At 44.3% G+C, this 15,820-nt stretch overlaps 1 protein-coding gene across 1 annotated transcript; it reads right to left on the reverse strand.

Annotated features, from left to right (window-relative positions):
* Nucleotides 1-11,651: 11,651 nt before the first annotated feature.
* Nucleotides 11,652-13,193, reverse strand: LOC138510149 (kinetochore protein Nuf2-A-like). The gene has a single exon (XM_069625626.1). It carries the CDS (start codon nt 13,157-13,159, stop codon nt 11,783-11,785), a length of 1,377 nt encoding a protein of 458 aa, XP_069481727.1. The 5' UTR covers nt 13,160-13,193; the 3' UTR covers nt 11,652-11,782.
* Between the last annotated feature and the right edge of the window lie 2,627 nt (nt 13,194-15,820).

Genomic DNA, 15,820 nt, shown 5'->3' on the forward strand with positions numbered 1-15,820 from the left:
TGTGTGGGGCCCCTAATGTACATATATGGGGACATCATCAACATCAAAGGAAATGACGTCTCCGAACAAGTCTTTGATACCTGTAGGGATCACGGCCAGTAACAGTAAAAGAATTGGCCTGGAGTAGGCCAAGAAAAATTAAGCCTGTGATTCCAAATGTATGAATGATTACTGTTAATGTGATTTACGGTTCATTATCATGAGTGAGCCTCTTGTGGAGTAGTGGACAGTGTGAGCTAATTCACTTGTGGAGACTTGGGACCTGATTCATGGATTTCTTTCTTTGCATGGTTCAAAGTAACTTTGCACTGACTTTGCACTGCAAAAATACACTTTGCACAGTCCCATGAATCAGGGGTTGTGTTGGCAGTGCAAAGTCACTTTTCAGCAGTGCAAAGTCACTTTGAACCGTGCACAAATTCCATGAATCGGGCCCTTGTAATTTTGGCAAGTAAGGCAAAATGAGATAAATCATTACCCAAAGAGCACAGACTTTGGTTGAGTAGTGAAGCCAGGATGTGAGACCCGTCTCCAACTCAGGCTCCTGCAAGCATCTAACCGACTCTAGTTCATAGAAGTATTCCTTGCTGCCGGTTGTTTTGCGACTTTGCTTTGAAAATGCCATCTGACTTTGGAAAGCAGTATAACCAAAATGTTCCTGTGTTTTGATAAATTAAGTAAACTGTTGTTTCTGCTGCAGTTTCATGATTGCTTTTATTCTGATGGTCTACATATGTGGTCATATTGGCGAGGCGCCTTACTAAAGAATGTACCCACGCACGGGACAGGGCAGAGAGCAGAGCAAGTGCCTCTACTGCAGGACTGCCTTGTCATGTGATTGGAGCAGACCGCATTTACCAGGGAGGTTTAAAGGCAGTGAGAGGAAGCAATTTCACAAGTCTTCACATTATAAAGAAATCAGCACAGGGTATGGACCTCTCCAGTCTCCATGCCAGCAACATCTCTTCTCACATTCCTGGATTTATTCAATCTTCGTGGTCCATTGTCCTCTCAACCTTTCCCCTTCTCACCACTGTTTGGCTTCCAGCAACACTCCATTTTACAGAGATGACTTGAAAAGTTCACAAATCTCAATAAATCGTCTGCACAACTATGTAAATCCTTAGAGAAATATGGTGAACAAGAAAGTACAATTGTAGTGTTACGTTCTCAATCTTAAATGGAAGACTACAAATAACAGAATGCAATTCAGTGAGGTGTAAAAAAATGGGCTGTGGGTTTTGCAATTGTGCCTTCAAGGTTTAAACTACTCACAGCAAAAGATAACATGTGAGGAACCCTGTTTCTTATTCATCATTTGAATAGGCATGTTTCACAAGGATGTTATTTCACCAAAATACCAGGGGTAGCGGAAGTGACATCACACGACCCTTGACCTCACATGACATCACAGGAAGTGATGTCATTTGGCCCAACCCCAAAGTGATATCACAGGCATCGATGGAACACAACCTTTCACCCCTTAACAAAACAGGAAGTGGCATCACATAACATTGTTCCTAAGTACACTACGAAAAATATGGTTACTATATCACTGTAATGTGATATGCATTTCATACAAGAAGGGATGACCATATGTAGTGTCAATATTAGTGTGTTTAGTCCCATAATACCAAATTACTGTGAATACATGCAGACGTCCAAGGTCAAATGATAATGATGTGTTATTATATAGCACTTAGGCTTAAGTGCTTTATATAGATCACACATACATACAATATCACGAAATGTGTGTTGGTACTCATTTATCAACCTAGGAAGGATGAAAGGCTGAGTTGACCTTGCCAGGATTCAGACCTGCAACCTGCAGATCACACACACACATCGCAGCAGCGAGTGCTCAACCCACTGAGCTATCTTACCAGCGTAGCTATTTTACCGGCTATAGTCAAATGAGCAATTACATGTCTGAATCCTCTCCATGTCAGAAAGCAAATTAAACTCTGTAGTGGATACCATTAAACTCGTAACAGATTTAACAGCAGGCCAGTTCATCTGCTGGTCTGGTGCAAAGTTGGCCACATGTCAAGCCTGTGTGGATCTACTTTTCATGCTTCAGAGGTTGGCAAAATGCATAGGGAATGCAGCACACTCATACAGCATCCCATACTCTGCACACGCATTACCTCAACATGCAAACAAACATCCCGATCAGCATGCCAGGGAGATAGGAAAGATAGACACATTAAAACAGAGGATTAATTGTGGCACAATGGCATAATTAAATCAATGGACACTTCATGTGCTATACCATTTCTCCCCTGTACACAAGCTTCTAGGCAGAAGGATTTTGTCTAGTGATCGAAGACGCCGAGATGGAATGTCTTGTAATGATCGTAACAGAGACAAGGGCAGAACAAAATATGCTACAAGTGTTCCTGCAACGTTCGTGTCTGCATTGTGAATTCGAGGTGTTTAAGAACCGACTAATTGAATGATTCATCCCTAAAGTGTACCTCTGATAAACATCGAATGAATCTAGCAATTATTGTATAGAATTCCAGAAAGACAAATTATTTGTTATTCCTATTCTTTGTTATTTCGGGTCAGTGCTCAAAGTTTTACACCTGTGGAACCCCTTGAAGGCCTGAAGAAGAAAGCCAGCCGCCCCAGAAACAATGCCACATGGAACTGGCCACAGCCGAGGAGCTTCCATTTAAACAAAACAATAATTAAATACATATATTTTTTTAATTGTTTTTTAGGGGTAGAAAGGGAGACCACATGGGTAGCAAGGGAGACACCCAAATGATGTCCTTGATGTTTGATGTTTCAGATATGATGGGAACAAAATATGACATTTTACTAAAAGAATGCATTTTTTTGGGACTGATGATGAAGGAGCTATTTTAAAACAGTAGTTGTGTGTGGCATATTTAATTGTCCTGAAAGAAGGCGTGGGTGTGATATTAAACTGGTGCCGTGTGTGTGCTTTCAGAGTAAGTATGCCCCTATTGCAGTTCTCATTACCAACGTTAAAAATGCTTCCAAAAATGAACCATTGCATACAGATAGCTTCTGAGAATTCTCTACAAAAAAGGGAGAGTTAAGTAGTAAAGTATTTGCAAGGCCCCAATAGGTCCAGCTGTGTAGCATTTGCTGGGGCAGTGGAGTTGTGAGGAATTCGACCATCCGGGCGGTGGGTGTGCGCTCACCTAGGCTTTTTGAAATTTTAAATGAAATTGAATGATGGTAGATCAACCTCCGGCAAATGTGTGGGACTAATCTGCACACATTTTCCTATGCTGACCGCACAAAATACACATAGACCTGTGTACTCTGGGTGGACACAGCCTACAGGCACCGTCCGCCCTGTCATATTTAGTTGGAATGTAACAGCCAAGAGTACATCAAGGCATCTCAGAAGAGGGAGGGCAAAACCTTTCTCCTGCCATGGGCCGCATAATTAACTAAAAAAGGCTCCATGGATCCGCCCTTTCCAATTGTTTACCCTCTGCAGATGATGGCAGAAATTAAAATAATTAACATACTAAAAGGGTATACTTCAAACAGTCCCACATGGGGCCTGGCAGCAGAGGCTAAAACAAAAGAGACAGAACGCCGAAACATACTTGGATATGCACTTTGTCAACCTGAAGCCAGCTCCAGCCTCTCAGTATCAAGGGTAGTGACCTCTTATGTCTGGGACTATGTGTTTACAGTAGGCAACCTCTGCAGGGGGACCTTTTTCAGAAGGTATGAGTATGTGGATTGATGGAGACAGAAAGTCTGTTCTCGCAGCAGCTTCAAGGTAGAACAGCCGCTTTAATCAGGAACCCCAGAGAGCTCAATTAACCAGCAAGACCCTTTGATCCACAACAGACAGGAAGATGGGTGGGACTTATTTTTACATGTTTTCACCACTTTACCTGTTCTGTTGCAAAGCACTCATGCATATAGGAGATTAAGGGTGGGCATCCAGGATTGGTTCATTAAGGTAGGCTTAGCATACACCAATCACTGTGGCCCATTTGTCTTTAAAACAGGGTTTATCCCCTCTTTTGGGCAGATCATTTGAAGACTGCAAGGAGAAACAAGAATAACTAATTTAGACCCTCGCTTAAAGTACAGTCTGCCTTACAGCTTCCGCCAGTGAAGGAAGGATGGATTTCCAAAGAGGAAAGCAAGATCCATTGCCTAAATATCTCCCAGGGAACAGAGGGAGTTGCTGAATCCAGAGGAACCTCCAGCAGCTCCAAAACTGGTACCCAGCCAGCACACAGAGTGCCCTGCTAGCCTCTGCAACAAAGCTTCCTTGGTAGAAAGTGCAATAGAGTCTTTGAACCAAACCAAGGACAAGGCTGTTGCCTGCAACACTCTCCTCAGTTTTGGCCCATCTGCCTTAAAGGACGACAAAAGCACAATGATGAAGCTAGGAGGAGTGCATCGACAAGCATCAAGTTGCATCTGCCTTAAATGACATTTTCGAGCCAGTCGAGCCCCTCGAGCTACAACCAACTGCACTACTGACTGTTGTCATCCCACAGTCACCAACACCATCCATGACACCTCTACCAGTGCTTCAGGCCCGCCAACCAGCACTGAGAAAACTATTACTGACCCAGAGCTGCCATGTAGGCCAGCCTGCAACCGTCCATCCAGCCGCACCCGCCAAATTGCCTGCAGCCTGATACCCACAGCTACTTTCTGTCTTGAACTCTGTCTCAGAAATTGCAAAGCACCCTGAAACCAAAACTACACTGTCGAGCAGCAAGAACTTCTACAAGTACAAGTGACATTGTGGTTCTGTTTCACTGGTCCTTCTCTGAAGGCCCCTAGTAACATTTTTTAAAAAACATATTTTTATTAGTTTTACAACATATCACTGGAACATTCCCATTCTCTATCCCCCCTTCCCTCCCTCCGTTCTCCCTTCCGGGTCGAATCGGTCTTAGTCTGTGAGGCTGCGGGTATGCATTTTTTGTATCATTTAAACAGATCCAGGATTTTTATCTTATGCGGACACCATTGTTCCATGTAGTCACTTTGGAGGTTTTCGAGAGTGGTGCCCAAGTGTTTGGCCACAGACTGCAAAGAACAACTGACCAACACAAGTCCAACCGGAAAAACAATGGTTGCCCAGAACAGGGTTGCCTAGAACTGTGCCACTGATTATGAATGATTTCAAACTTTCCAGCCATGACCTTTCTGTTTTGCTTATTTGGTAAGAACCCCACCGTTTTCTTTTGTTAGATGGGATGTCGAGGGGAAGGGTGCATTGCAGGTAAAAGTAATTGCAGGTTTTTTTTCAATTTTAAAATGTAAACAGCAGCAGTAGCTCCATGACATTGCCCCTAGAAAAGCCTGCAGTGCCTACAGACCTAGGCTACTCCTCACAAATGACACCCACTGAGGCTGATACTGGTCTGGGGATGCTAGTTGTCTCGTGCAGAAGGGATGTGACCTAGATGTTCGGGCTGGACTGCCCCTTTTGGAGTGGGAACAATCCTGATTTGCAATTGATCTTTCCCCTCCGATGGTGGCTTGTCAGGCTGAAAAACAATGGTCTGTAGGGTTGCCCCCAGCTTTGCCTGTGGTTATCAATGATTTGAAACCTTCCAGCTATCACCTTTCTGTTTTGCTTATTTGGTAATTAACCCACATTTCTTGAGACAGAGGGTACGTGTTGGAGGATGTGTTGCACGTCACATAAATTGCAGGTTTTTCTCATTTTAAACTGTGGCAACATCTACACGATATATATCATCCCTATAAAAGCCTGCTGGGAATAGAGACCTAGTCAACTCCTAACTCATGGTGCCCAATGACGCTGTAACTTGTTTGGGGATGCTGTGTATCGTGCAGTGGGCATGTGACCTAACAGTTCAGGCTGGTCTGCCCCTTTTGGGATGGCCCATGCATAATTTGCATATTGCCTTTCCCCTTCTTTAGGTGCATGCCAGGCTGAAAAACGATGCTCTGGAGGGTTGCCCAAAGCTGTGCCAGGGTTTTTGAATGGTTTGAAACATTCCAGTCATCAACTTTCTGTTTTGCTTATTTGTGAGTAACATGCAGGTGTTTTTGTTAGATGGGTGAAAGAGGGGAAGGGTGTGTTGGAGGTCACAGTAATGGCACAGTTTTTCTATTTTAAAACATAGACAAAAGCAGGAGCTCCTTCAATTCACCCCTAGAAAAGGCCCATTTAATATTTTCTTTGATCCTGTATATCTTGCTTAATGTCAGCCTCCTCCAGCTTTTAGGCACTGGAACAGGAACTGAACCCATGTTGCACTACATCCTCTTGTTCCCAAAGCAAGTGTGTTGCCCCTGAGCTATCCTTCCAAATATATATATTTTTTTTGATTGAGGAAGCAACAGATGCTTTACTTCAAATGCGGAGGGCAAATTCATGTAAATTAATTATCTCACCTTGCGTCTTTCTGCAGTGTGCCTTTGATGCAGGTCTGGCAGAACTGGTACAGGTCACACAGTGGATTACACTGAGGGGAGTAGGGGCACTACTCATATTCTGTTGCAAATTCACTTTTATTTTATGATAACCTAATGGTAATAGGTAGGTTCGATTTATGGGGGTTCATTAGTACCCGACGTACGTGCATCCATGGGATACACCTAACGTGAATGGCTCGTTTCCGAGCCATACCACGGTGCAATCCCGTGGACGCACGAACGTGCTTGCGTTTGTTCCCGGCGGGGGCGTGGCAGCCCTTTAGACAATTAGGAGGCTCGAAACAGGGCAAACCCTCCTCTGAGCCACTCTACGGCTAGAGGCTGGCTTCATCCCCCACCAGGGACTCAGGTATGTTTTTTCTTTCCTCCTCCCCCCTCCCCTGCAAAATATTCCCTCCGCTCCCCACCCTCCCGACCCCACTTACCTTCTTTATTCTTCTTTTCTCAGGAGCAATCGCGCTGTTCCCAGTGCATCCGCTCCTGATGGCCGCCATGGAAAGGAAAAACGGACTCTGTTTTCCCTTTCCCGGCGGCCATTTTATTTATTTATTTATTTTTGCTCCGAAACGCAGCAGTTTTTCAGAACAGAAAAAAATGCTATCAGTACCCCGGTCTAACGGTCTGTGGTACTAATGGCAATAAGCCGCAAGTTGGCGGAAAATACCTCCCATGGTAATGCCCCCGATGCTTGTAACTATGGGCCCCGGGGGCATTACCTGGGGCAGTATTGTCCTGCCGTCTCTGGGCTTATTGACACAGTGTTAATTTCAGGTGGAACAAGGTATAGTCTCTAGGCCGTCAGAGACTACAGAACCATAAATCAAACAAACAAGCCCTGTTGTGCCAACAGGAAACCCTATTTGCACTCTTAAGGGACTTCAGTCCATTGAGGTTTCATTGGGTGCAGGTGCGAGCTACTAGTCTAACTCAACTCCTTACGTCCAAAAGGTTAATTTTTCGTGAAAACAAGCATACAATAATTTTTAACAAGAGAGTCAATAGAATCAATTTTCATCAAAAATTTGAATACATTTTACATTTTTATGTTGTCAGAGTGGATCACCCACCAACCGTAAACATCACCCAGTAATACCAGGTATGTAATTCAAAAGTAAATTAACAAAGATTAGCAATATTCTTTAAATAAAATCTTATGCAAATCAAAAGGTGTTGTGTAACAAATCAACTCAAATTAAATTCTCAGCAAAAATCGCTTTTGGTTTTTGTAAGCGTCAACATATTACTCTGTTTTGATACAACCTATGTAACATTCATCGAATACAAGTTACACATAATTCAGATTATCCAAAAAGCTCAAATGTTGTATCAGCAACAACTATAGCCAACATGTTTCGGATATTATATCCATCTTCAGGGCTTTGAGACTTAGGGCCTCATTCCGAGTATAGAGGTAATCATGGCGCTATTTGCGCCATGACTACATCCCATACCGACCTGGTTCAATGGGGACTTACTGGTCTATTCCGACCTTTGCGGGACCAGTAAGTCCACATTGAAAAAGCCATTCCCCATTCCCATTTGAGCCCCCATAGGGCTCAATAGTAAGGGGGAAGGCGCTAATAACGGTAACGCAAACTGCGGTACCGTTATTGGCTCTGATTTCGCTTAGCGGGTCTCATCCATAATGCCTGGTAAAAGCAGGCGTTAAGGATGGGACCCGCTAAGGGAACTCGTAGTAGGGTGCAAAGGGATTACCGGCACCGATGTCCTAAACGTTGCCCGGTATCCCTTTGCGCCCACCTCGAAATGAGGCCCTTAGTGTTAGGATTCAGCCGTACACCTGGAAGGACAGCAGGTGTATTGGTTTAATTTGATTGTTTACAATATAGACATTGGGCCTCATTATAAGGTTGCCAGACTGGGAACTACGGTAAGCATGCCAGTACCGTGGTTCCCGGACCAGCAACCTACGAGTTCTGCTCAGGGGTGCCATTGCGGCTGCCAGGTCTGACCTGGTGGCCGTAACGGCACCCGCGAGCAGAGCATGTCGGATGCACCGGCACTGTTTATAACGGTGCCGGTGCATCCAGCTTCCCCATTCCCATTGAGCCCTATGGGGCTCAAATGGGAATGGAGAAGAATTTTTTCTGGCACCCAGGAATGGCCAAATACGGGTCCGGCAAGGCTGTAATGACCCGGTTATTGCCCATTTCTGGTTGCCGAAAAAAAAAATACCGGTGGCAGCCTCGCACTGAGGCCCATTGTCTATTGATTATTAAGTTTACAAGCACATTAGTAGACTGACCTGTTGTCTTTCACTGTAGTGTGCAGAAGTGTAAGTGTCCTGTGAAATGAGGAGATGATGTAAATTGAAGCTATTTGTACAGAATGTCAATTACCTTAAGGTAGACATGCGAAAGTAGTGAAATATATTTAAGCGTCCTACTCACCCGTCTCTTGGTATCTACCTGACTGGGCGGGAAAAAGTGAGATAGTCAGCTGCCGTTTCCCCAGGATACCTGGATGCCCCACTGTGGAGAAAACCACAGCAGGTCATATATAAATGCAAGGCTAATGGTTTTAACCACTGTAATGTATGCACTCAATGCAATGCCTTGATTTCCAAACATTGCTCATTACTAGGTACATAATTGTACACAGTATGCACCTTGTGTGGAGTACCCTGCCCATCGCGGCAATGGAACCACCATTTCACAGAGTTTAGTGCTGCTAAAGCCAATGGGCCTCATTCCGAGTACGGCGCTAACCAATGGCGCTATTAACGCCTTGGTTGACGCCGTACCCGGACCGGCAGCGCCTTGGTGGATGGCGGAATCACCTCCCCATTCCAAGGTTGGCGGGGCGGTAATTCCCCATTCACCAAGGCTCTTCCCCATTCCCAAATGAGCCCCCATAGGGCTCAATGGGAATGGGGAAGATGCAAATAACGGTGACCGTTCATTACGGTCACCGTTATTGGCTTGGAGGCCCCTTTGCGCCCTCGACTTTAACACCTGCTCAAAGCAGGCGTTAAGGGCGAGGGCGCAGAGGGAACTCGGAGTATGGCGGTAAGGGATTACCGCCACCGGTCTCGTTACCGGTGGCCGCTATCCCTTACCGCCATACTCGGAATGAGGCCCAATATGTTGGCTAACTGTAGCGGAGATATAAATGTAGCCATAAAAACAAGTAGTCACCCTTAAAGCAAGGGTGCATGACTGCGGTTAATGAAAGGAATGCAAACAGCCCGTGCTAACGGTCTATTGCTTGGATAGCAGGCGTGCTAGCGATGTCCAAATTAACCATCAATCCCTTGGCATTGCAAAAGCTGGTTTTATCTTGTCCTTGATCTTAAACGCCGAGCAGTCTGTCTACCGACAGCGCGGCTCAAGTTCTCAATGTATTTTAACATTGCCATGGTATCTGTGCACATGTACATTGGTACAACGGCAGCAGAGTCAGCCATATTTTTTTTTTTTTTTTATTGTTTTAACCTATTGGTTTTAACAAAAGAAGCTTCACTTATGCTTTGTGTTTTGCTTTATGTTTTGTACTTGTACTTTGTGTTTTGCTTTATGTTTTGTACTTGTACTTGGGACACCACTTTCGATGAATCATGCAAGTCCAAACCGGGCTTTGCCCCGGCTGTAGTTTCTCTTGTACTACTTTCAGTGGCCGCTGCCGTCTGGAGGGTTGATTTTCTTTAACACTACCTCCAAGAATTTGGCTGTCGACCTAGCCCATCTTGGAGAATCTCCTGCGATCAGACGGAACCACAAGGTCTCTTCGTCCATTATTGTTAGATCTGATGTGAGTGGTGCCAAGTACATTTTTCTTTCTCCTGCTAAAGCTGGACAAAACATGAGCAGGTGTCGGATTGTTTCTATTTGGGCATGATCGGCGCAGAGCCGGCAATGCGCATTTGTTCCTGGACTTCTGATAGCCGTAATTTCATTTGTGTTCAATAAGTTCAGCCTGGCTCTCATGAAAATTTTTCTCAGGTTCTTCTCTGGAAATTTCTCGCAATAATTCAGAGGGACTTTTAGACGATTTGTAGTGGGTGGCAGATGTTTTAATGATTTATAGCGAAGAATTTTTTCAGTGGTGCGTATCCAATCTTGATTTTCCAGTTTTTTCTTTACTTTTCCCAGGTTGCTCAGGAGCGTTTCTGTTGAACAGGCCACTTCTTCTAGACTTTCAAGAATCTTTCTTTCCCAATCACATAAGGGTTTGCAAGACTTTTTTGTAATTTCCGCTTCCATGATGCGAAATATCGGCGGCGAGCTAGGTAACAGGATTTTTCTGTACAGTTGGACGGCACCTTGCAATATCACTGAGGCTAGAGAAGGTAAACCCAAGTCTCTCCGTATGGCAGATATGGGGGCAGAATTTGGTAAGGATAACACTGATCTCCATATGTGACCTTCCAACTTCGCCCAAATTTCAGATGGTAGGTGTAAATTTGACGCCATGCCGTAAGTTAAAGCTGGAACTACTTTTGATTTGTAGTACTGCACTGCCGGTATCCAGGAGAATTTTCCGAATTTCTTGTCTACAGCACGGGTTTGGGCTGTGAGTCTTCGAGTTTTTTCCCATAATGTGTGCTGCAAGGCAATGTCTTTAGTTGAGTTGTCCAACTGCACACCCAGATATTTAAATTCTTTTACTGCCTCAATTTTTGACTTCTCCAGAAACCAGGAGTGAGATTGCTGAACTCCCCTTGTATGTTTGCAGAATGAAATAATTTTGGTTTTTGTTGTATTTATCTTTAGATTATTGCTCTCCATGTATGCTGACAGATTGGCTAACTGTCTTTGCAGGCCTATGGCAGTCTGGTCCAACAGAATCAGGTCGTCCGCGTACCATAGCCTTGAAATTTTGACTTCTCCCACCTTAGGCGGGAAGGCTCGCACGTGCTCCTCAGTGGTTTGGAAATCGCCGATAAAGGCTATGAATAGAGCTGGAGCCAACGGGCAGCCTTGTTTCACTCCTCTCTTGGTTTCAATCTTGTCTGAGAGTGTTCCTTGTTGGCATAATCGAATTCTTAGAGAAGTCTTTGTGTGGAGGGACATGATATTTTTAAAACTAATTGGCTGGCTCTATTGCTGAGACGTTTATTGTTTTGAAATGAGTCCCACGAACCTACCAATGCGCAGACCTGTTTTGGTGTTCATGAGTAATTATGTATACACTATGATGAACATAGGAACAGATGACCAGAAACATCTCTAGTAGAGAGTGACCAGACATCAATAAGCTGCCTTTCCAAAATTCCTTTATATGACAAAAAATAAAGATAGGTAGCAAAATAGACATTTACATATAAACAAGCACGGTCTGTTGCAGACAGGAGTATTTGCACTATAGAAACTTCGAAATTTCAGCGTATCTAAATTCGCCTTTTCAGCTCGGCAATTTTCTTATTTCTGTTGGCTGCGCGGTCTTCTTTTGCCCGAGTGAGACTATCGTGATACTTTTCCAAGCCAGCTTTGAAACTTGTAATGATTCCCTGGACTTCAGCCTTTTGTTCTTCTGTGTACTCAAGAAGTTTTTTCTTCTGTAAGCGAGCATGTTGGATTTCTCTCTCCTTCTGATCTAGCCTCCCATGAGCTGCTTCTCTTTTTTCACGGATGCGATTACATGCTTCAATTACGGATTGCTTGTAGAGATCATTATCCTCATGTTTCTTTTTGATCTTCATGGTCAACTTGACCATTTTCTCCTTTTTCAGATTCAGATTCCTTTTGGCCATAGGCTCCTCGGTCGACAGGCTCTTCAACTCCATGTTGCCAGCTGCAACCTGGTCCTCTACATTGGCTATTTCTGTCAAAACGTGTGACTTTTTTTCCATGCTGGTTTCAATAGCTTGGAATTTCTTGAGGTACGATTGAATCTCCGTTTGCCACAAGGAACCAATGACAACTCGTTCTCGATAATGTTCGCAATTTTCATTTGTCTCTTGCCTTTCCACCTTCAGTTTCTTCACAGTTGCCTTCAAGTTTTCGGTTTTACTCTTTCGTGCCTCTGGGGACTCCACAATTTGAGATCTCATCCTTTCATGCTCTTCCCTCATGTTTGCCATGGCCAATTTCAGCTCACTCAGCCGCTTAGCTTGTGCAGCATAATCTGCTTTCTTTTGTGCAAACTTTTCTTGCAAAGATGCATCTTCTGTACGGTATTTCTGATGCAAGGTTTGCTTTAGGTCATTAATTTCAGAGGAAAGCATGTTGAACTCTGCTTGTTGCTCTGGTGGTACTGTGGTAAGTTTCTTTATTTTCATCTCTACTTCCTTGTTTGCATTCTGGACCTGTTGCAAATTTTCTAAGGATGATTTAAAGCTGCTGGACCACTGCAAGAACTCTTTACGACGGTCGTATCGAAACACAAGAAAGTTCAGCACACCACTTAGGCAATAACTAGTTCTCTTCCCCTTTGAACTGATGAGGTCTGCAAGTTGAAAGTCATACACACGACACATTGGCATAAGCTGTTCCACACAGGCAAGAACGTTCCCAATGGGTAAAAATCCTTCATATATGTTGAAATATTGAATGTCGATGTTCACTGGCCCCATGTAAAAGTGTTCTTGACGATATCCAAACACGATCTGCAACACTCTCATGTAAATCTTCAATAGGACTTCGGGCTTAGCAGTCGGGAACAAATCATTTTTGGTGATACTCCTGGTCTCAGAGGTAGTGAAAACCTTTTGTCGAAGCAAAACCATAATCTCATTGATGGGATGCAATGGAAATGTTAAAGCCATTTTGATGATCTGCAAAAATGTTTGCTACTTCTCTTTAATCCTTTAAGAGTCAGCCATATTACTGTGGGACAATTGTGGTAATATCCGACCTCTGAAATCTAGGGGTAACAGGTGATAAATTTACATTAAAAGTATGTACTAAAGCAAAGCTATAACCCGCTGTCTCTAACCTTGGTGGCAGTGCGGCTTATTAGGGTCGATACTTCTTGATCTCCGTTGCCTTGGCAACCGCATGTATATATATATGTGCCGGTTTAGAGGCCCCAGACTACACCCGTTAGGTGTGTGGGACCCAGTTCAGTCAGGGCACAGCGTTATATTAGTGCCTCGATAGCAGATGTCTCGACTTTCTGTTTTGCTCATTTGCTTATTTTGCTTATTTTGACCCCACCTAGTGGGGTCAAATTACTAGATTTGTACGTGTGGTGTGTCTCAATATACCTCCAGTGACAAGTGTCAACAGTGTAGGGTGACTGTCATTCCTTAGGAGGTTGACCAGCCCATGTGTATTCTAAATGTGCAAATCAGAGACTGTCCGGCACTTGCTGTATGGCCCCAGTCGCCGGCTTACATTCTGGTGTTTTCAAGGGGAGAACATGTCAGTATGCCCACCATGGTCCTACTCCCTCCTCCCTCGCAGAATGGTTATTTCCATTCACATTCTTATGCCATTATTATCTTGAATCACTTGTTATTCTCACATTGATAAACCATGCATATTTCAAACAAAACACATCAAGTCAAATTTGCAATTCATTCCATGTGGTCTCAATGAATTGAGTAGGTCTATCCAGGCTATCTCCATCTGCAATAGCCTTTTATGTAGGTCGCCACCTTTGTTTCCCAATTTGACCTGTTCCAGTATAACTCATTTCAATTGTGCTATCGTATGTCTAGCCTCAACGAAAAGTGCGGCAACAGATTTTAGATTCCTTGTTCGAATGCTTGACTTGTGTTCTGTCCACCTGAGTTTAACTTTGCGCATTGTTATGCCCACATAGTATGGCCCACATGGACACTTGAGTGATTATACTACGTTGGTGGCATCACATGTGCATGAGTGTCTAAGATGAATCGCGGTCCCTGAATGTGGGTGTGTGGTCCTGCTGCCCGTAATGAAAATACTTCAGTGTTGGCAGTTATGGCATGGTTGTGTGCCTTTGTATATATCTTTGGACGTTTTAGCCCTGAGTAGCTCTGGAGCTGGGGATCCATTTGGAGCATAGACCAGTTCTGTTTGATGATTTTATTGACCTTATTGCTCTGTAGTGAATGTGTCGTCACGTATACCAACTGTTCTCCTCGTATTGGTGGTGTCGGTGTGAGTAGGTATATTTATGCACATCTACAACCTTCTTTGCAATGTTAGAAATAGAGGTCGGATTGTATTCCCTCTTTACAAAATGTATTTCAAGTGTTGTTGCTTGTCTCTTGTATTCTTCTATGTCAGAGATGTTTTGTCTGTGCCTCAGGAACTGGCTCAGGGGCGGCACACTGTCAATTGTGTGCTTGCTGTGGAAGCTGGTGACCAATAGTGAACTGTTCCTATCTGTTGGTGTTGTAAAGATTATTGCATTGATGGAGTCATCTTGATGGCAAATTTCCACATCCAAGAAGTTCATCGTGGTGTCACTAGTTTGTGTAGTGAACTGAATCCGGGGATGCATACCATTCATCATTTTGAAAAATGCTTCTAACTCCTTCGTTGGACCTGTCCATATACCAAACACATCATCGATGTACTGGACAAAGATGGATAGGTGGTGTAGCCATCGTGGTGAATTTAGTACGTGTTCTGTTTCCAAAAAAACATATAAGCATTGGCATAACTCTGTGCCATAGGGGCCTCCATGCTGGTGCCTGATGTTTGTAAAAGAATGTGACCATCATTACGAGGTTGGAGGTAACCATGCCGCATTTAGCGGCATGGTTGCCTCCTTACCGCATACCGGGCCTGGGTTCCTCAAATGAGGATTTACCGGGCCATGCCAACCTTGGCGGACCCAGTAATTCCTCGTCTGAGGAACCCGGACCCAGTCAATCCCTATTCCCATTCGAGCCCCATAGGGCTCAATGGGAATGGGGAAGGAGCTAACAACGGGCCCATTCATAACGGGCCCGTTGTTAGCTCCCTGGTCTCCTCGCGGGACCCTGTAAGGATGCCTGGTTTTACCATGTGCCCATTGCGGGTCTCGCGAGGAGACCTCGTAATAGGGCAGAATGGGTTTACCAGCACCGGCACCATTACCTGTGCCAGTAAACCCATTCCGCCCACCTCGTAATGAGGGCCTGTATCTCTGAACTTTAAGAAAGGCAGGATTGGAGGCAGAAGCCACTGAGGCACACCTCTCTCATCAGAGGCCCAGTGACTCACTGGATGTGCAAAGCAGACTACGAGAAAAACTGATGAGATTTGTGTTTATGCTGTGGTGTCACTGAGTACTGCAGACTGCAGTTACCCAATCCCAGCTAGCTAGACCTAGCCCCAAAACCCTTCCTATTGCTACAGTACTGGGTGTGAGCTGGCCAGACAGCCCTGCCTCTGAATCCAACCATTCAGGCATTTTTCACTAATGGACTGCCAACTTGTTAGTGATGGTGGCTTCAGGGTTTTTCCTGCACCCCTGTTATTTCTCCATCTAACGAGATCTAGATGCCAGG

This window comes from Ambystoma mexicanum, chromosome 6p, assembly GCF_040938575.1.
Source record: "Ambystoma mexicanum isolate Mex_15411 chromosome 6p, UKY_AmexF1_1, whole genome shotgun sequence".
Lineage (NCBI taxonomy): Eukaryota > Metazoa > Chordata > Amphibia > Caudata > Ambystomatidae > Ambystoma > Ambystoma mexicanum.